The sequence below is a fragment of the Telmatherina bonti genome (genome assembly GCF_933228915.1).
Source record: "Telmatherina bonti genome assembly, chromosome: 15".
Lineage (NCBI taxonomy): Eukaryota > Metazoa > Chordata > Actinopteri > Atheriniformes > Telmatherinidae > Telmatherina > Telmatherina bonti.
Window position 1 is genome coordinate 12,304,181 of NC_136613.1, and position 23,138 is coordinate 12,327,318.

The 23,138-nt window shown below is 40.6% G+C and overlaps 1 protein-coding gene across 1 annotated transcript in view; it reads left to right on the forward strand.

The window, feature by feature from the left end:
• Positions 1–23,138, forward strand: part of klf7b (Kruppel like factor 7b) — an 80,262-nt gene that overhangs the window by 48,682 nt on the left and 8,442 nt on the right. Inside the window, exons 2-3 of the mRNA XM_079253797.1 lie at positions 5,511–6,162; positions 17,838–17,961. Coding sequence (XP_079109923.1) covers positions 5,511–6,162; positions 17,838–17,961 — 776 coding nt within the window. The remainder of the gene's footprint in view (positions 1–5,510; positions 6,163–17,837; positions 17,962–23,138) is intronic.

A 23,138-nucleotide genomic window follows, 5' to 3' on the forward strand; every position in this document is an offset into this window, starting at 1 on the left:
CTGACAGGATGTGTGTTTATTGTATCAAAGGGAACTAACAGTCATGGTGCAGCAGTTGTGTCTGTGGATGATGAATTATATATGTAACACACAGAGTACAGTTGCAGAATGTTATTCTTCTGAGGCCTTGAAAGAAGTAGGAGTAGAGCAGCGGTTTCAGATTTTCAGCTCTCTTAACAAAACTTTCATTTTATCTCTGGAAACATTTGCAAGCAGCTGCAGTCCAAATCCCTCCGGATGAAAGTGTAATCTCCAGCAACATTAATAAACAAACACACACACAGCAAAACAAACAGAGCAAAACTGCATAAGTAAAGTACAAATCTTGATGACTTTACATTTACATATTATCTTTAATCTGTAGAAAATGTAGTGGAATTAGAAAAGCATTTCCGAGCTCGCCTGATAAATACTGACCAACTCTGAAATACTGCTGTGTAATATTACCCGCTTAGCTGTTGTCAAGCAATCATGCAAATAAAAAGAAAGACCTGTGTCGCTTTTTAGTCTCTTTTTATTGTCAGCAAAGTGGATAGTAAGAGACACTGCAGAGCATTCCAAAGATTTCATTCTTGTCTTTTCATGTTGGCGGACGAGCACCAAATTTCTCATAACTTACCTTTAAGCGGTATAATTCACAGTTCTTGAATGGTATTGTTGAAACAAAGGGAATTATTACTTTGCTTAGACTGTAAATACTTTGATTTAGTTGTATTATAACTGGATTACATTGAAATATATATTTTAGTCCTGAGTTGTAAATGAGTGTTGGATCATGAATTGGTGCCATACAAATACAGTTGGATGGAATTTAATTGGAAAATTACAATGTGCACGCAGGTGTTATGTTCCAATTAATCCAGATCAGAGCCAGAACTGATAAATACCATCAAGAATCATTTGACTCAGGACTGAGTCTGTAATTAAACAGCCTGATATTATACTTGGTGTTAAACCCTATAAAACCTCAACCTGAAATATGTGTCATGCAGTTATTTAAAATACCTGCTAGGAGCTGGGGAAGCTTTTTAACATTATGGAAAAGGGCTTTAAAATAAATGCAATGATATGTGGTGTTGTAGAGATGAATTGGCCAAAACTGATTTTGCAGTTTTGGCCGGCACTGCCGGGTCTGCTTTGAACAAATCCAGGTCCACTTGCCCAACTGGTGTGGTTTCTTTGAACTGGTTTGCTCATTTTATCCAGCTTTTTCCTTCTTGGTCAGTGGTAATTATCTGGTGATAATGCAAACAAGCAGTGGTTACTGTGTGACATTGTCCAGGGGGTTTAGCCTGCTCAAGTAAAGTGCACTGCAAAAGAAAACCCAGCCAAATCAAAATGGAACATTTCCTGGCATTCTCTACCCAGCTGGACTGAGTCCGCTGGACTTTCCTGATGTAATTTCATCCTTAGTCAGTGGCCAAAATGGTCTTCATAAGATAATGATCTTAAGCTTAATAATTGAATTTATGGCTGTGTTTTGGAAGCCTTAAACACACTGTATCTACTACTTAGTTTGATCAAAAATCCGCTATATGATGGAGCAACCTCCTATAAGTGGTTAAAAAATGTGCCTCAATCTTTTATTTTAATCAAACTCTGGCTTGTTTATGGATCAGGACAATCTGATAGCTATTTAACCCTCTCCAGTATTTAATGCCAAAGTAATGCTGAGGATATGATCTCATGTAAAAACAGTTGCTCCTTTTTGTGTAATTCACTAACATATTGTATAACAGCACGAAAGAAAACAATACAAATGCTAACAAAACACAGCAACCATGTTGACAAAAGGCTTACAATGTCTTCCTTGCAGCCCCGCTATCAGCTTTCCAAAAGACATTGTTACATTCATGCTTATCGTTTCTCAAGATTCCTTATGAAGCATTGCACCCTCTAAGAAATATCTTTGATTTATATTCATATGCAAATGCCCATCCTCAGGAAAATAAAAGAGAGAAATGGGGGAAGTTCAGCTTATCATCACTTGACAGATGTTGAGGCTGAATGTGTTGGTTTGTCTCGTCACTTACGCTGAGCAGAGCCAAGCTTCAGAACCGGCCTGTCTAGATGGACAGAATCGACCAGCTGCAGCTAAATACAAGAAACACGAAACATTTGTATTGTGGCTGTAATTTGCTCCAGTGACAGCAATGTAGGGGGGGGGGGGGGGGGGGTTAACTGGGGATCGGGAGTGAACCCTCAGCTGCCAAAGGCCTTTGGCCAAACAGGAAATTCATTTTCCAGGAGGATACAGTAGGTCAAGGAGCTGCAGGACAGAACCAGAGCCAGGGAGCTTGAAGAAAACACTGAATGGGCAGAGCTAGGGACCAACCTGCCGTCTTTGCACCCAAACAAACAAACCATTGAGTGTTAAATAATAAAGACTATTTGCAACCCCATATGTAAATGTAAAAACTAAAATATTCTTCAGTTTGTATTTTTCCCTGATTATCTTACTGAATGTATCTGAGAGCTATCTATGTAGTTTTAAATACATTTATCCACATATTAATATGCAAACTGAAAGCACGTCACCTGCTTGAGTTTATTTTTCTCTGATCAGGCATTACTGTATTTTTTTCATGCTTTACATTCACTATTGTTGTAGATCTACTGCAGGTATGCGTGGACTGCTGACATGAACTCAAGTGGGAGATAAGATCACATGACTCTGGTTGTTATAAATCTTCCTTTAAGGGTTTGGGAATTGGCCTTGAAGTGGAGAAGTCATGTGGATGTGCTGGAAGCTACTCTGAGAGCTTCTCATGCTGGTCTTTACGGAGAAGGTGGAAGATGGAAACAGTCGACTCCAAATCGGTTTTAATTTTAATTTATCTGATACAAGTCACATTATTAAACACCACAGTTTCATTCTAATTGATTATTATAGATGCAAATGTTCACAATATTCCAAATGGTGTTTGTTTTTTGTTTTTTTAAAGCCATTTAACTAAGCGTAACTGTTTGGTTTGTTAATAAAAAGGGGTCTTTTCTGCTGTTGTGTGCATGAGGCCATGAACAGATTTGTGCAAGTCAAGTCGCTTAAAGTAAAGGTACATTTTGTTTTCTTCAACTCAAACTCATCTAATGAAAAGATGTTAACTCTTAAAACAAAAAGGAAAGCTGCTTTAGGCTACGTTCAGACTGCAGGGCTTGCTGCTCATATCGGATGTTTTAGTGAAATCCGAATTTTTTGAAAGTCCGTTCACATTTTCCGATCAAATGTGACTTGTATGTGATCTCCTGTATGAACCTCATGCACACCAGAAGCGTCCCGCATGCGTAGAAGACACGGTGACGTGCAGTGAGCGTGCGTGTGATGTCTTTGTGTTTGCAGAAGTAAATGGCATGGATGGCAGCAGAGCATTTGCTATTTTAAAAGTTTTGTCCAACTGTAAAAGTTAAAAAAAAAAAAACAAAAGGTAAACATTTTGTCCAACCGTAGCCACAACATTGTGAAAGGGTTCGTTTTAAGGAGACGTTTACAGAAGAGGAAAGTAAAAGTTTTGGTCAAGGCCTTTTGTGGAGCTGTGGCAGCAACAACTGTAGAGAGAAACGTTGGGTACAAAGTCGGGAGAGTGATGTGAGCGCATTTACCGATGAAGAGTTCATAAACAACAAACGCAGAGTAATGACGTTTGTCGTGTGTAAATGACGCGTCAGTCGGATTAATGCGACCTGACCGTTCAGACTGAAGTCACATGGCAAAAGATCAGACACATATCAGATTTAGGACCGCATATCCAAGCAGCCTGGGTCGAAAATATCAGATCCGTGTCGTTCAGACTGTTAGAAAAGATCGGTAACAGGTCGCATAGGGGCAAAAACATCGGATTTAAGTCACTTCAACATGCAGTGTGAACGTAGCCTTAGAGTCTGCTGATCGATTATCTACTTTACATCCATTTCTACCCAAAGCGTTACATGAACGTTTCAAGAATTTGATGAGGCTTTTTTTTTAATTTAGTTGAGATCTTCAGCTAAACATCTGTGCAAAGGTTTAGATCAGAAACCTCTATAGCTGTGACGCAGGCCTGGCAGAATTTGGATAATAACGTCGCAGGGAGGAGAAATCAAAGCCTGAAACAAACATTTCCATGTCAACCTCAAAACTGCTGTGAGTTCTGAATGGCTGCAAGAAATACAGAAAACATGAAAGTTTAGAGAGGGTAGCATCAGCTGGAGGTTATATAAGTGGGTTAGCGACTGGATGGCTTTTGGCACTGATCCCTTGAAGTAAGGTGTCGGGTGTCCTTGACCAAAATGGAGGTCAGCAGACCGACAGCTGTGATGCTGCGCTGCTGCCAACATCTGCAGCAGAAAAAAAAAACACGCACAGATACCTCTCAGCTTTAAAAACACTCATTTTCCACATTTCTTTCACTTAACTTCCTTTGAGTCTCGGTATGACTTTGCCTCTGTCACCCCACTTTCCTTCCTCTATCTCTCGATATAAACTTGCATGGCTGGTTGATTTGGGTGAGCAGAGGGAAACAGGCAAGGCCTCCACAGTTCAGGGCTCCGGAGAGCGTGGCCAGGCAGCAGCAATCAATCACAGACTAAATCCTTCGTCTCGGAGGACTGCTTTGTGCCAGGTGACATAGTCAACAGCTGCAGAGAAATATAAAGCTTGCAATTGCGATCTGAGTTTAGATAGATTGGTACACCAGTGAGGGAGCAGACGTGTGAATAGACGATGGGAGGAAAAGCTTTCCTGACGCGGCTGCAGTTACAGTTTTATGGTTTCTGGTAAATCTCTCTGACTTATAGAAATGATGACTGTCGTCAGTCAGTACCAGTTCTAGCTGGATGTTTTTATCCCAGTGCGACTCCTGTACAGGATGGCCACACATGTAAAGTGAGGTGTTTTTAAGTGGGGGGTCAGCAGTTCCCTTTTTGTCAAGAAAATAATGTTTTGTGCTTTTTTTCAGTTTTAACTTTCATTTCTTACTCTTACAGTTCCTACTATTAAACAGCTAGAATGTTGTATAAGAGCCTTCCTGTTTCCTGATGTTTCCAAACTGTTATTAAAATAAGAGAGGATACACTAACAATCACACCCCTATTCCTTCTTTTTGTCATCAATTTCAGTACAAGCTAATAGCTAAATGATTTTTTCAAAACAGTTTTTTGCGTTTTTGTGGTAAAATTTTGATTTATGAGATTTGAAAATGACTGCATTTTGTTTATAATTTAATTTTATACAGCATCCAAACTTTTTTGGAGCTGGGGGAGGGGAGGCTATTTTGTTTCCTGAACTCGACCGTCACGCAACCACACACAGAGAAGGGGGAATTCTGAAAGAATCTGGACAAATCCTCTGATATTTGGAGAAAAAAACCAAACTCTGTGATTGTTTTCAAGCCTTCCAGATCAGGAGAAAGTTTTGTTATTCCTCCTGCTGGCCTAAAGCCGTGTCTTGTGTGTGATTTTGTGTCCAGCCCAGTTGAAGCGCAGCATCCAGATCATGAACATTTTTTGACTCTTGCTTTGCTCTTTTCCTGCAGACGTGTCTGGAGTTGGAAAGGTATCTACAGACGGAGCCCAAGCGACTCTCAGAGCTTTTCGACGAAGAGCTGGACTGTCTCTTAACGCCGGCGTTCATGCAGGGCGGCGACAGTGACGAGGACCTGATGGACCCCCTCCTCCCCAGCCTCCCTGACCAACCCAGCCCACCCCCGCTACTCGTAACCCTCCCCAAGGTCCCGACCAAAATCCTCCAGGTCCCTCATCCCAGCAAGACTCAAACAGTCGCTGGGACCGAAACCCTCTCCGTCAAGGACCAGGTCCTCGGAGGAGTCAGTGCCGCACAGCTCAGCGCTGCCGTCACATCCCTAACGCCGCCCTCGTCACCAGAGCTCGGCCGGCACCTTATCAAACCCACACAAACCCTGACTGCAACGGCAGACGGTACGCTAACGCTTAAACTGGTGGCGAAGAAGGTGGGATTAGGGGCAGCTAAGCTGGTGGCAGCACGAGCGTTACCGTCCCCGCCAAGCCGAGGAGGCACCCTCAGTGACAGCGAGCAGGGAGGGGGAGGAAGCCTGGGCGGAGACGTTCCAGAGAACAAGAAGAGAGTTCACCGGTGCCAGTTTAATGGCTGCAGGAAGGTTTACACCAAAAGCTCCCATCTGAAGGCACACCAGAGGACCCACACAGGTAAAACCACCCTCTCTTAAAGTGACAGATCCAATTAAAGCTGTACATTCTGGTTAACCATAACCATAACTAATGTAAAAATTTTGACATCACACACTGGATGCCAAACCTGATGCTTATTAAACCATGAAAAAGCTGTTGGTACCGTTTACAGAAGTACACATTGTTGGACAAATGGATATTTAAATAGTGCTTTCAAACAGCTTTTGTGCAATGTTCTTCCAGTTTTTAGGACAATAAAGCAGGGAAACACACAGTGCAGCGTCACAGTTTATAGCCAAGAAATGTGTGTCGCTGCTGAAGGCAAAAACATGAAGTGAAGCAAAGTGCAGGCTTGTTAGAGCACCAGCAGGGAAGATGATGATATCTAAGCCCCTAAAATTAGGGGACGGAGAACAGTGCTAACTCGTATAATATGCTTAAGCCTAAAGCGCCCCCATAAAGCTAAGCACATGATCCAGCACATGTACACAAACCAGGAGACGCTTCAACCATGTGAGCTTCTGGGACTGAAGGAGAAATCTGCAAAGAAAACATCAGATGTTTGACTTTTTGAAAGAGATTAAGATCATGCTTTTCCAGAATTATTTATCTCAGTCTCGACACCGGCTCTGCCTCGGTAATTATCCTATGATTGATGGGCTAAAAGTAAATGAGTTTGCCAGTTCAGCCGACTGCGACTGGGTCTGACGTGCAGCTTTCTACAGCTGCCCTCTCTGTGAACCGCAGACAGAGCACATATCAGGATGATGTGTGCGGGGGCAGCCGTGAGCAGGACAAGGAGAGGGACTTTGGATTGACGAAGATGATGAAAGCGACCGATGCTGATGATCGTTATAAATTAAGTTTTTGTTTGCAATGGAAGAATGTTTAACTATCTGTCCATTATTGTTTTTCTCTGTCATATTGAGGAACAGATCTGTGGATATGAAGAGCTATTAGATGTGAAAACACCAGTCAGACACTTTCTCATTAGTCACAACAGACAGCAGGTAAGCTGCAGCAGTGTGGCATTCATTACCGTCAACATGGCCGCATCTTGTTGTTCTGTCACACAAACTTAGTTAGATGTGGGATTTTTTTTTTTTTTTTTTTTTTTTTTTTTTTTTTAGGTAGTGCTGCCATTTTGTGGCATTAGGCGAGGTCTATGGAGACAAATCTTGCTTTTAGTTCACAGTACAGCTGCATCACTGCTGTTAAAGAGGCAGAAACCTGCTCATTTTTAGATATCCACTGATCCATTCGCGGTAAGAAAACCTCCTGAACTGACGATCTTTTGCCTGAATCCACCACATATCTGCAGCGTGTACCCTGTGCACACTTGTCCCACCTCAGGCTGGATGTATTCAACTTTAGCTTTAACCACACCTTCCATTTATAGTATCAACAGCAATTTATATCCTGCAGTTGTCATCACCCAGTGTTAATAATCTCACCAGGTTCACGAAACGTAGCCTGCAGACAGTCCCTGCATTAATACTGGCAACCTTGGCATCATTAATCCCGCGTGTTACAGACTTACGCAGACTGTAACCATTGCATGGCTTTAAGTATAGCTTTACACTCGAGGGCTGCACCTGGAGTCGCCGGGGGAATCCACCTCTGTAGCTTTATTCTAGCTAATCCAGAATGGTGCAGCTAGTCGTCTGGAACCACGCTGGCAGCTACAGTATCTTTAATCTTCTGATGATTCTACAGTGGAGTCATGCTAACCAACCATTTGCTTTTAAAAGCATTCACTGAGAGAGGGAAAAAAAAAAAGCAGACACCCTGAAGACACTCCAGCTTCCTCACTTTGAGTGTGTGTGGTATAAATGTGGGGGTGGTGTATTCCCTCCCGATGTGTTCATTACAAGCACAGCGCTGCGGTTTAATTAGCTTAATCCTCTTTTTGGGTTATTATGACCATAAATCATTGAACATACATGTAGGCAGGGATTAACGTTGCAGAGACTAAAGGGAGGAGCAGCTGCAGAAAGCCTGCACAGTGTCAGCACGCTCACTGCAACACAGCGCTCACCAGAGGCCATTAGAAACATCATTATATCGATGTCTGTCAGCGTCTGTGCTGTACGTGTGCTGCAATTCTACATGATGATGGTAATCATACTCCGGGGTTCACATTTAAAACTATTTCTCTCAGATGCAGCTGTGATGTGAAGGTTTTCTTGCATGAAGATATTCAATTAGCGATGAGTTGTAGCATTAATACATTAATACATGTAGAAATTAATTCTGTTCCCAGTCAGAGCTGCTGTGAGCCTGAGCCAGCGTGTGTGTTTTTGCTTTTGCTTCTTGGATGTTGTTGGATGTCTCTTAAAGCCCTAGATTGCCTTTAATTGTATCTTTAGTTATTCAAGCAGCAGTCCAAGATAAGAAACTTAATTCTTGGCACTCAACATGGCAAAATTAATGAGTATCCTCTAAGCAGAGTTTGTATAAGTGTGGTGCATTAGTGGTTTTTTTTTTTTTTTTTGTGTGTGTGTGTGCATTCCTTCGCAGCTCACAGAAGCGATGGGCACCATCATCATCATCATCACAGATCAAAGAGGGTTATGTGCTCGTATTACTGTAGATTGTTAAAGCCAAAAGACTGAGACTGAGAGGAGACTGCAAGCATTCTTCTATCAAAAACAAATAAAAAAAGAAGCAGACAGAAATGGTTTGGTCACATTATTTACTCTAATATGTCCTTTTTCTGGAGTGTAATAATCACACAGCTTAATTTTTTTAATAAAGAGACAAAAATGAGTTCTAAAAGTTTCATTTGTTGGGTTTTCTGTCAGCAACGCATGCATCCAGCATAGAGTGACAGTTTGTACCATTACCTGGTCTATTCTCATCATAAAACTATTGCTACAATTCTCTTTGGATATTTTATTTTTCATTATAGGAGAGGTGCTGAGGTTCAGTTAAAATGACAAGTTTCCAGGCACAGTCTACATATTTTTGACCAGGATCAAAGCAGCACTTTGGACGGTGCATTCATAGAGCTTAACCTGATTAATCTAGTTCCACAACATTGTGTGACAGAAGCCCCCCTCTTGTATTAACCCTTTCATGCATACACTAATAAATAATTTCTTTAAATACAGTATTTTACCTCTACAGACATATACAATTAAACTTTTTTGTTTATTATTGATTTTTTAAGTTATTTAATTTAACATATGCTATAAGATATTGATAAAATAATGTGTAATCATACAGCGATGGACTGCCGAACCTGTCTGGGGTGTACCCCACCTCTCGCCCAAAAACTGCTGCGATAGGCTCCAGCTTCCCCGCGAACCTTAATCAAAGTAAGCAGTTCAGATAATGAATGTATAATCCTAATATGATGAAAATATTTTATTAGATATATGTCAGTATAATTTTCTTTTCATATTTATTTCAAGGGGAAACTTGTGTAATTTTAACGAATGCATTTCTGTTAAATTACATCATATATTTATTCATTTTTCACTGAGTGGTAATATATTGGATGACTCCCTAACATCCACTGAAGTGGTTAATTTACAAATATACCATCCTCATTCATGAATATGCAAGAAAAAAGCTTATAAACTGGTGTCAACTAGTGATCAGTATGGATGAAACAGTTAAATTCCAAGTCAAAATAATGCCAACAGCACCATATTTACAGCTAAGGCATTGCTGTGGTGGTAAAATATCCAGTCTTCAGTATTTCAAATGTTCCAGCGAGGCCAAACAACATTTATCTCATCGGACCACCAGAAGAATTCTTTTCTTTGCACATTTGATGAGCTGGAAACTTAAGTGCAAATGAACGGAATAAGTTTTAGCGAAGGGGTTTCATTGTTGGACATCTTGGCCCGTGGCCACGTAAAACTTGACTATTGTCAGTGTTCTAACAACTTTCAGTTCTTGGTTGAGTGTTGACTTGATGGTTTCTGGGTTATTCCTGACTATCCTAACAGCACCAGTTTGGGACTTTGGCAAACTGAGTTCACTTTCCTACAACTCCAACTTTCACTTGTTCAAACAAGTGATGCTGGAATCGGCAAATGTTTAACAAAATAGCTCCAAAAGACATGTCTGAGTTCTGCAAATGTATGTTGTTCTTTCTCAGATCTGCACCGAGCTTCTTGGACGTTCTCATTGTTCTGTGTGTTGGTGAAGACAGTGAATGCTGTCAAACAGATGCTTTTTATGTTGGCACAAAGATGCTGCAGCTGCAGTCAATCATTTTCACTAACAGCAAAGAGGCCTTAGCCTTGGCAGTATAAAAGACACTGCTGAATGCTGTTGGATTGATCATTCGAGTGATTGTATGTCTGTATTTGAGGCCGTGTGTATAAATTTGACATCCCAAAGCTGCCAAGAATATATACACCACAGCTGGTTCAGACCAAGGTTCAAACAATGCAATCACACACTGAATTTAAAGGTGAAACTAAAACACAGACCTTATGTGTAAATGTATAAAGACTAGTTTAGCCCTTCTTTGGTAGAGATCACTAAACAAAACTAACAGGTTCCTGTTGAACCATCCATTCATTTTCTTCTTTTTGTTCAAGATCAAGTCACGATGGTAATAGTTTTAACAGAGAGCCCCAAACCTCCCTCAGTCTAGTTGCGTCCTCCAGCCAATGCAAACGAAAGATGTAATCTCTCTATTAAATCATGAGTCTACCCATGAGCCTTCTACAGGTTGGACATGTCCATGCACCTCCCTAAATTACCCCAAATAGTGGCAGTAACCCTGCTATGAGCTCCTCCAGAATCACCAAACCCCTCAACTTAGCCATAAGGCTAAGCCCACCCTCGCTAGAGACAGCCCATCTATCACTAACTGCCTCATTCTTTCAGTCTCTACGCACAATCTATGACCATAGATGGGGGTTGGACCACAGACTGACATGTGAATCTACAGCTTTGGCTTGTATCTCAGCTGTCTTCACCATGACAGCCCCGGGTCTGTCTCATCACTGCCGATTCGGCATGAATCCACCTGTTTATTCTTCATGATTTGCAGAGTTATTCCTCAGTATGTAGCTCACAGGTTTAAACACGGTCACAGTCCCTTTCTAAGACCTCGGCCTCCACCCCACCTTGTCCCACCCACAGCAGGTGCCACTACAACCTCATGTGGATAAAGGATAACACCCTGCTGACCTCCCCCACACCTGAATCTCTACACTCCTTCACTCAACCCCCCTTCTCTCTCTCTCTTCCTCTTTCTATCTCTCTCTCTCCTCCATTTGCTCATTAAGTTTGGGTTGCCAAGCAACTGCATCAGACTCTTCCATAATTGGTTGGAGGCTGGTGGATTGTCCATGCCTGTTAATCTCTCTCACTGTCTCTCACCACCCCTCACCCTCTCTCTCCTCTCTCTTTCTCTCAGTTGCTAGGTGACTTTATCATGCATCCCTGCCTTGCCGTGCTATAATTGGCTGGCGTCATGGTTGCTGTGGCGTCAGGCCCGAGCTGGCCTTGCTTCATTCCTCCAACAGTGTGTGTGCATGTCTTAGAGCATGTGTGTGTGCAAGTGTGTGTTAGTTAAAGGGGTTCCTGTTGAAGTAAGATGGGGCGCTCGAGCCAATTACAGAAGACTAGTGTGAAACGTCCGCCTGTCTGGCACCTGCAGCCCACACTCATACCCCATATCACACACACCCGCACACATGCAGGTTGAGAACGTTGCGTTTCTTCAGGAGGATAAGCTGCCAAGTGGTTTGCTATTGTATGTTGAAAATATGGTCCCATAATCAGTCCTCAGTGAGGAGGACTTTGTGAAGTGAGTAGGAGGACTCACTTGCAGATACTGCTGCTAAACATGGATGATGTTTTTTTTTTCCTTTTTCTGAGTTCTTTACGAAGTAATTTTGTTCACATTTTGAAAAGCTTTACCTGAACCATAGCAAGAGAAAGAAAGAAAAGGAGCGCCTCTTGATCTGTTATCGCTGGGTAAATATTAGTTTGTGTCTTTCCATGTCTTTTCATGAGTTTTTGTTTGTTTTGGGGATTATGAGCACATTTTAAAAAATCTAATTTGACCTTCAACATCTCCCAAAGCTCAAAAAGAGATGCATGCAAGTGTGGTAATACTATGTTAATGATGGGAGTTTAAGTCACTAAAAATTATTTAGAAAAAAAAATACTAATAAGCTCTTTGATCATGACGCCATCCCGACTAACACAAGAGAGAAATATCCTGCATTTCAGTTTGTGTTTTAATGACTACAGCTCTTGCAAGTCTTACATGTTGCACTTGGTGACAACCAGCAGCAACGTTGCTCTAAATACTGATTTTGTTCAGGAAACATACAAAAGGCCAACACTTCTGTTCTGCTACTGAAACATGGAGGGCGGTGTTGATGCAAAACCATCATCTCTCCAGCGTAGTTTTCACTTCAATTCAAGTTTATGTCAATGTTTTATGACTACATGTGTTTCCATTATCTGTAATACCAAATGCTTTCGTGATGTATATTTGTAATAGTCATTAAAACTGTAGAATTAAATTTTGATCCATCCAAACAGTACCTAGTGTGACATGGAGTGAATTTAGCATGTAGCTATGTTTCAAGTTCAGGTAACATCCTAAACCAGTGATCAGAGATCATTGCTATGTCAGCGCTAACATAGTACCTGTTTCAATATCAGTTCAGCTGAATAAAAGTGCATATAATGTTCCTGAGTTTGGTGTGATAAAGTGGATGTTAGGCAGCAGAAGTATCTGAGCATGTAGCATCACTTGTGAACAACACAACTGCAAAGACATAAGGTAGTCGATAGCGGCTAGATGCTAGCTACCTAAAGCTATACATGTAAATACTTGAAGCCAAAAAGCCACAAGTATTTTAAAGAAAACAAATCACACAAAACCCCAACATGCAACAACTGAATGTGAGGAAATTTAATGAGGCACTCTGTGATGCACAGAATGCTTCTCGGAGCAGAATGCTCTGTGTTTGACTCTTTGCACGACCTCGTTTCCTGCACGTCAACCGCGTGTGTGAATGTCCCTGGCACCAGTGATGCAGAGGCAGATATTAAGGCCACTAATGGTGATACATTTACAAACAGTTGGGCTAGATCAGCTGCACTGACATCAACAAAAAAGAAATGTCAAAATTTCTCTGTGTTAAAGCTCGTTGAAGGAGAAGTTGTCATGTTGATTTCATTCAGAAAGAACAGAAATTCTGCAAAATTACACCTAGATTGGCATCAAACTCCTTTTTCTTAGTAAATATTACATCTTAAATCTACACCACAAACTGCTGACTAACACACTGCCAGTCAAAAGTTTGGACACACTTTTCGATTGGGTTTAATAAGAAAGTGTGTCCAAACTTTTGATCGGTAGTATGTTTTATTGATTTTTAATGGATCTAATATTGGGATTTTTAGTAGCATTTACATTTAAGCGTCTAGCTAAAATTGGGATTGTTATTGTTTAATTTCAAGCACAAATTAACTTTGGCAAGAAATAAAAACGTGTCTCTTCGAGCGTAAGCAACAGTTCAGCCATTGTTTAGTTTCATCATCATTATTATTAGAAAATAATATTCTTACTTACACTTATTGCATTAATGCATAAACTTTGGCTTGTACATGGCAGATGCAGCTTCTGTAGAAACTGTTTTATTCAATCTTGCATAACACTGCCTCAGTAAATGTGTTTGACTTCATGTTTGAAGAGTGTTTTAATACATCACAGCTATGCTTTCCCATGATGTTTTCAGCACCTTCATATAATAATTGTGTGTGGGTTTGATGACAGCTCTGCAAAGTGCAATAACTGGTCTGTGCAGCGTTGGCTGCTGGAAAGTCGGGATATGTTTCGGTAGTTGGATTTTCTCTTTGGAGGTGAGTATTAAAAACAAATACAGGAATTTATTTGCCTTTTAAAATGAAAAAACTAAAAATCAAATATGAGACATTTTCCTGTTTTAATTTTTAAAATGGAATCAAGCAAAATGAGAAGGAGTAAGGTTCAGAAGACATTTTACTGTTAGTCATAAAATGGTTAGTTATCATTCAATGTTGTGCCCAATCCGAACCAAACTGTCTATATGTCCCTTTTTCACAACATGAAGTGCTTTTCTTTTTTTTTTTTTCTTTTTTTAAATCTATCCAGGGTTTTAAAAAAGAAAAAAAAAATGTCTACATTTCCACCAACAGTACCCAGGTTAAAAAAAAAAAAAAAAAAAAAAATTTTCCTTGAAGACAACTCCTTGTAGAGGGAAAGACTTTTTCCTGGAATTCTGGCTGAAGAGCCGTGACTGGTGGATCATACCTGCACTTTCATGTAAAATCCGATGTGCAGCTGTAAAAAAGTTTGTTCTACTTTGACAAACTTAACTCCCCGTTTTGATATTTTGGCATTCAGCGCAACTTTGAGATAGAAAACAGAGTGTCTGGAAGAATATCCGACCAGCTGGCAGAGCTGAATGTAGGCCGCATAGAAACACTTTCAGGAAAATCTTATAAAAAGCTGAAGGACCAGAATAACTGATGTCGGTCTGACCGCTATTCTAACTTGTAGAATCAGCCACAGTATAAATTCTGTTATGAATATATTAGGTTGTTAATATTTTTCATAACTTTGCAGTTTAAATGTAAACTATCTAAATTACCGAGACTCTTTTACCTCAGTGAATTCAGGGTAATTTAATTCCTGGCAATGTCAGTAGAGAATATCTCCTTTTCCCCCAAACATGTTGACCTGCTGAGTCTCTTCGACCACAGATCCTCTCACATAAGCACCACTTCCTGTCTGGAAATAAAACTGGTTCAGTTTTTTCTTTGTTTGTGTTTGAATGATTTCATTCTTTTCCTTCAAACTATGAAACCAAATTCTAGCAATTTTCTTACTTTTATTAATTTTATTATAATAGTTCATAATATATAATAGTTTCAGTTTTAGCTTTGTCATTTTAAAACAAAATTAAATAAAAGCTGCTTTTTATTTTTTCAGCTCTCCTCTAAACAGAGGTGCGTCATAGATACTGTGATGCCGGAGGACACCTCCTCGTTCTACCTGTTCATTCAGCTTAACCTCATTGGTCTCCTCTGTCACAACCTTGCATCTAAATTACCCATCATGCAACTCAACTTCTTACAGTCCAGTCTTAGATTTAGATGTGGTTTAGCAGCTTTAAGTAGCTGCTTGATAGTAGGAATAAGGATGAGGAAGATTTTTATTTTCATGTGTTGCTGACTGTAGTTTCTAGAAAAGGCTTCATGCTGAGCTGTTGCATGTGTACAACAGGTGGAATTCCCTTTGCCCCATAATTTTATCCACAAATAGATCAGAAACGATGAAAGACGTGGCAGAGAAACAGAATACCACTGAAAGGGTACAATCAGAGCGCAATGAAACCCAGAACCCTGTTGTGGAAATCAACCACCAACAGCATGAGATTTGACTGCGGAATTTGAATATGCAAATGTTGGGCAATGCGACTCGTGATGTGGAATTAATTCAGACCAAGAGCAACTGCAGTCTGTGGATAAAAGATGAATCCAATCCAAAGAGAAGGGCAAAGAGCGAGGAAATCAAGAGGCAGTGGGCATCATTCATAGCTGGATGTTCCTGCTGTGCATCATCTTTTACTAGTTGTTGCATCACCTTGCAGTCAGAGCTGCTCTGTGCCTTCGTCCATGTGAAGGTGTTCTCTCTCCTGGTTTGGTTACTTTGGGTTGATGGGTGAAGAGTCGAATCAAGATGGTTTAAGGTCACCAAAGCGGTTAAATTCTCCTGTTGCTAGAAGGTGGAGCGGTCATGCCCCTGAGTTGTGCCAAACAATGACACAGCAACAGCAACAAAAGAAAGAACGCTGCTTCTGTAAATATGAAATTGTGTGCTCTTCCCTATGAATTTAATGTGTATTTCCACAAGATTTTATAAAAACAGGAACATTTTGAGTGTTTTTGCTCATGGAGTGACACTTTGGCTGGCCTGATCATCAAACCCCTGTTTTTTCTTTCATCTCTTTGACATAATGTTCACTTTTACTGGTTAAAAGAGATTCTGAGTGGTCCCAGTCCATCCCAATTAAGTGACAAACTTGTCCTAAAGAGTAGGATGCAATGGCAAGTGGAGTTTGCAAGGAACAAGTGATGACTTTGGTCTGCTTCTTTTGGGTTTTTATAACTTTTCTGTCTCTAATAAGGAATAATCATGTTTATTGTGCTGCTGCTGAAATTTTAATAGGATCAGATATCATATCTCAGTGGTGACATGAAAGGAAATTTCAGAATTAGTAACTGAAACTTGACAGGACTCTTCAGTGTCTCCTGGCTTTTATTTGAACTTTTCAGTGTAAAAAAAATGCAAAATCCCCAATCGCATGTGGCTGACTAGTGATTTCTTACACTCCCGCTGTATTTTGGGATGCTTCAGACTCAACATCAGTCCCACTTAGCTGTGAATTGGTCCATGTTTGTCTTCTTAAGAGGATTGGTGTGCAATGCGATGGGAGTGGAGAGGCTGCCGGGACATCTGGCTAACTGACTGTAAGCTGCTGTATTACTCCACATTAAGAGTCATTAAGACCCCAATTATAGTTACCACCCCCCAGTTCACATGCATGCACACCAGGGGTCTGCAATTAGACTGGACAGTTTTCTTTTCTGAAACAGGGTGTGCTGCGTAGGCAGACCTACGTGTTTCAGTTTGTAATAAAATTGGTTTAATGAGTGATATAATTGATGTTCGAGCAGTGGAGCAAACTGAACCTCCACCACAAAACAATGCAGACAAAATGTCATTAAAACAAATTCAGGCAAATCAAGTGCGTGCATGTTTCCGGTGGATATCTTTGTCAGATGAAACTCGACTTCCTGGAGGATGTTCTCACAGAAACATGAGGCAAAACAGATGCTTTTTGTTGCAGCACCAACATGTTGTGAAATTACTGATTATTAATTGAATATGTATTTACTGACACTGCTGTAGATGTTTCAGACTCATGTAAAACGGCTACATGCATGGCGCTCTTTCTTTATTTTTGGGTTCGTTTCTGGGTGCATGATCCTCATTCAATACAGAGTAACATACTCTCATACAAGCATTTAACACAGTGAGACATCATCAGGTCCCATCTGAAGACAGTCTGCTTCAACACACACACACACATCACCAACAAAATACAGACACACAGCTGGAAGGCTTTCTATCATGGAGAGATAACTACAGGCTGAGAACAATAGACCATCTCTTCTCCCATCTGGTGAACCGGAGGATGAAACTTCATTTACATTTCAGATCCCCCACCACCACCACCACCACCACCTCAGGGTGTGTGTGTGTGTGTGTGTGTGTGTGTGTGTGTGTGTATGTGTGCGTGTGGGGGAGGAGAAATGGTAATAGAGGGAACAAAACGAGATTCATTTCAGGGTGAATTTGGGATTATGAATTAACATGCCGCAGTGCTGAAAGACTTCATTTACAGCTAATTAAGTGTGTTGGCTCATTGAAATGGCTGTTGTGTTAAAACTGCTCTGCCTGGCCGGCCCTTGGGCTTGCATGCGTGTGTGTGTGTGTGTCAGTCCCTGTGTGAGTGTGCTTGGAGAAAACTAGGGGTGGTAACCTGCATATTAGTGAACAGCTGTAGTTTAGATGTGTGAAATTAGATCTAGAAATTGTAATAAAATCTGACACCTTCTCGTCTCTCTCTCCCCTCCTCTGGCTTCCTTCTCAGGCGAGAAGCCCTACAAGTGCTCATGGGAAGGTTGTGAATGGCGCTTCGCCCGCAGTGACGAGTTGACGCGACACTACCGCAAACACACTGGAGCAAAGCCATTCAAGTGCAACCACTGCGACAGGTAAGTGCACAGAAAGGATATTAGAACCATGCAGTTTACTTTGCATTTGCAGGACGTCCATGCATCTCAGCTGGCAAGAGTCCTTCAACAGAGGGAACTCAATGCTTAGGTTATGGAAAAGACACGAGTCACGTTGACATGGACACAAGTGTTCTGGTTAAAAGCCTGATGGGAATAAAAATGCTTCGTGTAAACATACCAGTCAGAAGATTCTGATGTCATCACGCTCGGTCACATCTCCTCCCGGTTGAGCTGGGTGGGTTACGCAGGTGTTGTCACAGCTTACATTCTGCTTGATTTACTCAATAATGTTTATTAACAAAAGAAAAATAATAATAAGAGTAAAAAAGTTGCGTCTAGTAGACGACATGGCAGCAAAATAGAGCTGATATGATAGGTATAGGTATAGCTGATAGGTATTCTCAAGACATCGCTTGAGATTTTTAAGTTTAAATAAGAAATAATTTTCTTCCTCGGTCATGTTGTGGTGTTTTTGTGTTGTCTATAGTTCTGGTTTCCTGTTTTATTTTGTGTATTTGGTTTATCATTTCCGTTCATTAGTTCACCTCGTGCCATTTGGTTCATTTTATCCTCCTGTGTCTTGTTGTGTGTCCTTCATATATATATATATATATATATATATATATATATATATATATATATATATATGGAATGTTCCTGCATTTCATGGAAAACTTTTTTATTCATCTACATTATATAAACTAAGTGGAAAAATGAAGAAAACCTCCAGTGCTGCCATCCTGGCAGGTTTGTTTGTGTTGTGGATTTGAGTAGAGTGTTGCAGTAGAAGTAGAGGCTGCAGTTTCCAGACTGCAGTATCAGGACCCCCATGTTCCATGCTAACCACTTTGGTGGGTAAAATATAACCAGAAATAAGAGTAATAATAAGTTAACGCTAAGTGTAAGAAAAACACACTCTACCATACTTTTCCCTTAACATTAACCATTTGGTGTGAATGTGTTGTTAAATGGCTCAGCAATAAGTGTTAAAGTTTGCATGCAACATGCAAAAGGTGGACATGCTATAAGTTGAAGCTAAGAGTCCTGAAAAGCACCATGTTGACAGACTCTGCTACCCTAGTAACATTAAGTGTTGACAGCTGTGAAGTTAGATATGCTGTGGAAGTTAAATCACACTCTTCAGTGGAGATTTATGAAAATAGACCAGAAGTTTAACTTTTTTTTTTTTTTTTTTATGTTTGGTTCATCTCTCTCACCATCTATGGCTAACAACGAGGAAAAGCTAGAGCAACAATAAAGGCCATAGTCTACTATTTATACTCTCCTGTCATAGCCTTGGTTTCCACAGTTTGACAGTAAGTAAGAAAGACAAGATTAGCTCCAGCCTGTGCTCCAGTTTCAGTTACTATTGGCGGGGGTTTGACATGAGTAAATAGTGATCCTGATCTAACACATACTATCTGTCCCTAAATGCCGATTTTCCTCCTCAAATGAGAAGTAGTTGGCAGGCTCTCTCGGGCAGCTGTGGTGCAGCAGGCCCAACAAAACAGAGGAAGTGCAGCAGTGCACGCAACACGTTCGACACTTTCTGTTATTTCTAAATAACAGAGATGTGGCTGGGCTCATGATTCTCATGCAGAGCAGCAGCCTCAAAAGGGTTTGATCATCATGAGAAAGAAGAAGAAGAGAAGAAACAAGTCATCTAAAGCAGTTTTACTGGGAATTTGATCACATGAAGCGGTAGGATACACTCCTTGGCTAGTACATTATGTCAACACTGAGTTCCTTTCCTCATAGATTTGGCTCCTTATTGACACGATAGTTTCACACATTTGATGCAGATTTGTCGGCCGCAGAATCTCCCACTCCAGCACATCCCAAAGGTACTCTGTTGGATTGAGGTCTGGTTCCTGTGGAGGCCATTGAAGTACAGTGAACCCATCGTCATGTTCAAGAAAGCAGTTGGATATGATTTGAGCTTTTTGACATGGTGCATAATCCTGCTGGAAGTAGCCATTAAAGGATGGTTACACTGTGGTCATAAAAGTATAGACATGGTCAGCATAATGTTCAGATGTGACATTTAAATGAGGTTAAATTGGTATTATTAGGTTCAAAATGTGCAAAGAAAGATCAGCCTTGCCTTTACAACACACCACCACCAGCCTGAACTGCTGATACAAAGCAGGATGGATCCATTTTTTTTTTTTTGTTGTGTACAAATTCCAACCCTACCATCAGAGCCTGAACATTGAGACTCATCAGATGAGGCAACATTTTTACAATCTAATGGTTTTTAAGGTTGCCTGAGGCTCGCCATCTCTTCGGCAAGCCTCACACAGAAATGGCTGTCTGTGAAGCTCGGAGTAGTCCAGCAGATTTAGAAATGCTCAGACCAGCCCATCCTGCACCAACAGTCGTGCCACATTTAAAGTCACTTAGATGAAGCCTTTCATAGGCTAATAGGTTTTATGAATAGCCTTGTAAGAATGCAGTTCTAAACTGGACTAATGTGGACTCATTTTAGTTGGGTTAGAATCAGCAGACTTGAACTGATGATGTCTTCAAGATGACTTTGTTATGTGGTGGTTCTATACAAAGAAAATCTGTGTTGAAAACAAAGCTGGAAGAAAATCCCTTTCTTCCTCGTTCTGAACGTCGGTATGAACTTCAGCAAGTCATCTTCACCATGTCCATGCCTAAATACATTTAGTTGCTGCCATGTAATTGGCTGATTAACCGTTTGTGTTAAAGAGAAATCAACCAAGTGTCTCTGACAGAGTGTGTGTTGAGTGTAAATTAGTGCAAAATGTAGATGAAACATGCCGGCACAAGCAGAATCTCAATGTGATGCGATGTTGACATGACTGTTCTGATGATCCTCTGATTTTGTTGCCATTTTAGCTGCTTTTAGCTCCATTCCAACAAAACTAGAGAGACCAAATGTACTTTTGTATGACTTTAAAAATGTACAAACCTGAAAGTTCACTGCAAGTAAGATTGAGGAGTTTACTTGTTCATAATTAGCAGAAATGAACGAGCGAAGCACTCAGCAAATCAGAACATCTCGTTTTGTTTTTACAAGTCTAAAATACATAAAGAGATGAAATGATTTGGTTTGGCATCTTTGGAAGGCGAGGCAAGCTGTCTCCTCCTGCTTACAGACTTTGTGCTAATCACCGAGATGCTTCATTAAACTCAGAAAATGAAAGATGATCAAACTGACATCTGGGAAGACAAATAAACTTGTGCATTAATTTTCTTATAACTCAATGCGTCTCCATTAAGTCAATAGAATGATTTGAACAGTTGGCTGCGAAATAAGCTGAACAAGAGCTACTCCTTTCTTTCTTTCTCCTCTGAACATTGCTTTTTAATGCCTTAAAAACAGCAGGGAATCAGTCAGCATCTCTGACAAATGATAAATAAAACAATGTTTTTCATCTAGCTGCATTCTGCGTGCATCTCATGACAGTAGTGATGTACAGCAAAATTCACAAGCTTTTATTTTATTCTTATACGAACAAAGAAATCAAGCCCGTTAAATTAACACCAATAAAGACAAAACACTCTAAATGTTTCATTCTGAGGTTTACAAGAGACGTCAGCATTTTATTAAAGCAGCGTTGTTCCCTCGCCAGCTGTGCAGGAGGATCTCAGCTGAGCTTCTATCTGGAAGGATAATAAAGATTCAGCACTGTAGCTTATGGTGTGGTCGATTTAATCAGAAGGAACGTTATTATCTTCAAATGAAGTTAGTTCCTGGTGGAGTCATATTACAGGCCAGAGATGGGGGCGTTTGCAGGACCAGGACAAGTTTCTGCTCGGAAATCGACTGCAAATGTATTGACTTTCAAGTCATGTTATCTGCTTGGCGGTGGAGGGTTCTGTTTCATCGATCCCGCGTCGATGTGTTTGTTTCAGCGACTCGCGTCCGATGCAGTTTGGAGAAAACAAAGGAGAAGCAGATGAGGGGGTGTGAATTTGAAGCCAAAGACAAACTGAAAGCCTGGCAGACTGAAGCCAGGGATGTGTTTGTTAGTCTGTTGAAAGTGAAATTGTTGCTGTTTAGTGTTTAGTCTTCAAGGTAAAGAGAGAATGTGTGTGTTTGGATGTGTGTGTGTGCTTACTCATGCTCCCGTTAAATGGATTCTGGCTATTGGCAAGCAGGTCGCAGCTAATTGAGTGGCACCAGATGCCAGCTCCACTTGAACATGCACTCCCTTTCTGTGTGTGTGTTTGTGTGTGTGTGCCAGCACTACCTTTCCAATTTAAAACGAACACACACACACGCATGCACACACTCACACACAAACTTTCACCCTTGAGACAGTGTAATTGGCTGTTGTGGCTTCCCTCTAGTTTGGGTTTTAGACATAAAACCCCCAAGAAACCTGCTGGAAGCTTCTAATCCAGGCTCAGAGCTGGGACTGTATTAGCTCCTTTCTGGAACACACACGTTCATAAACACTGTATGCGAAATCACAAAGTCATGCAGGCTTTCATGAATATTTAAATGTCCAGACACAACAACAATGCCTGGATCCACAAAAACACAGGCATAAGCTGATTCACTCGCTGGCTCAACTGGCGCTCTGCCCACTTTGTGCAGGAAGGAAGTGATCCATAGTCTTCAAGGTAAAGATTTCACTCATCTGTTTGTCCGAAACGTAAATCAATGTCAGCAGTAATAACTATTGTGGAGATCAATTATCCATAAGGGTACTTGAAATAAGCATTTAATTGGAATGTAACGCTATTTCGCTACAGGACACACACAGTGCAACTGATCTCAAGTGGGTTGGAAAGTAAATTAACAGCATTATGATCCAGAAATAGAAACTCCAGGTTTTTCTCCAGAAGACAATGAAGATGTTTGCATATAATGAACAACCGTTTTAGTTGACCAAACGGTCATGTATTCTTGGGGGTTGGTTTGTCTCTTTATCTGTCTGTTGGGAACGTAACTGAAAGAGATTTTCAAGACTAATAGACAAGTAATGAGAATGCAGGGGTGATCTGGATCACAATCTGGATCCAGGAAATTTTTAAAGGACTCTTTACTATGTAGAGATCAGGATGGTTTTGCCATTAGAGCTTCTAAATAAATAAAAAAAATGATGGTGGGACTCTGCACTGTCTGAGTGTTTCATTCATTCACATTGGCAACATCAAACATACTTTCAACTATATTT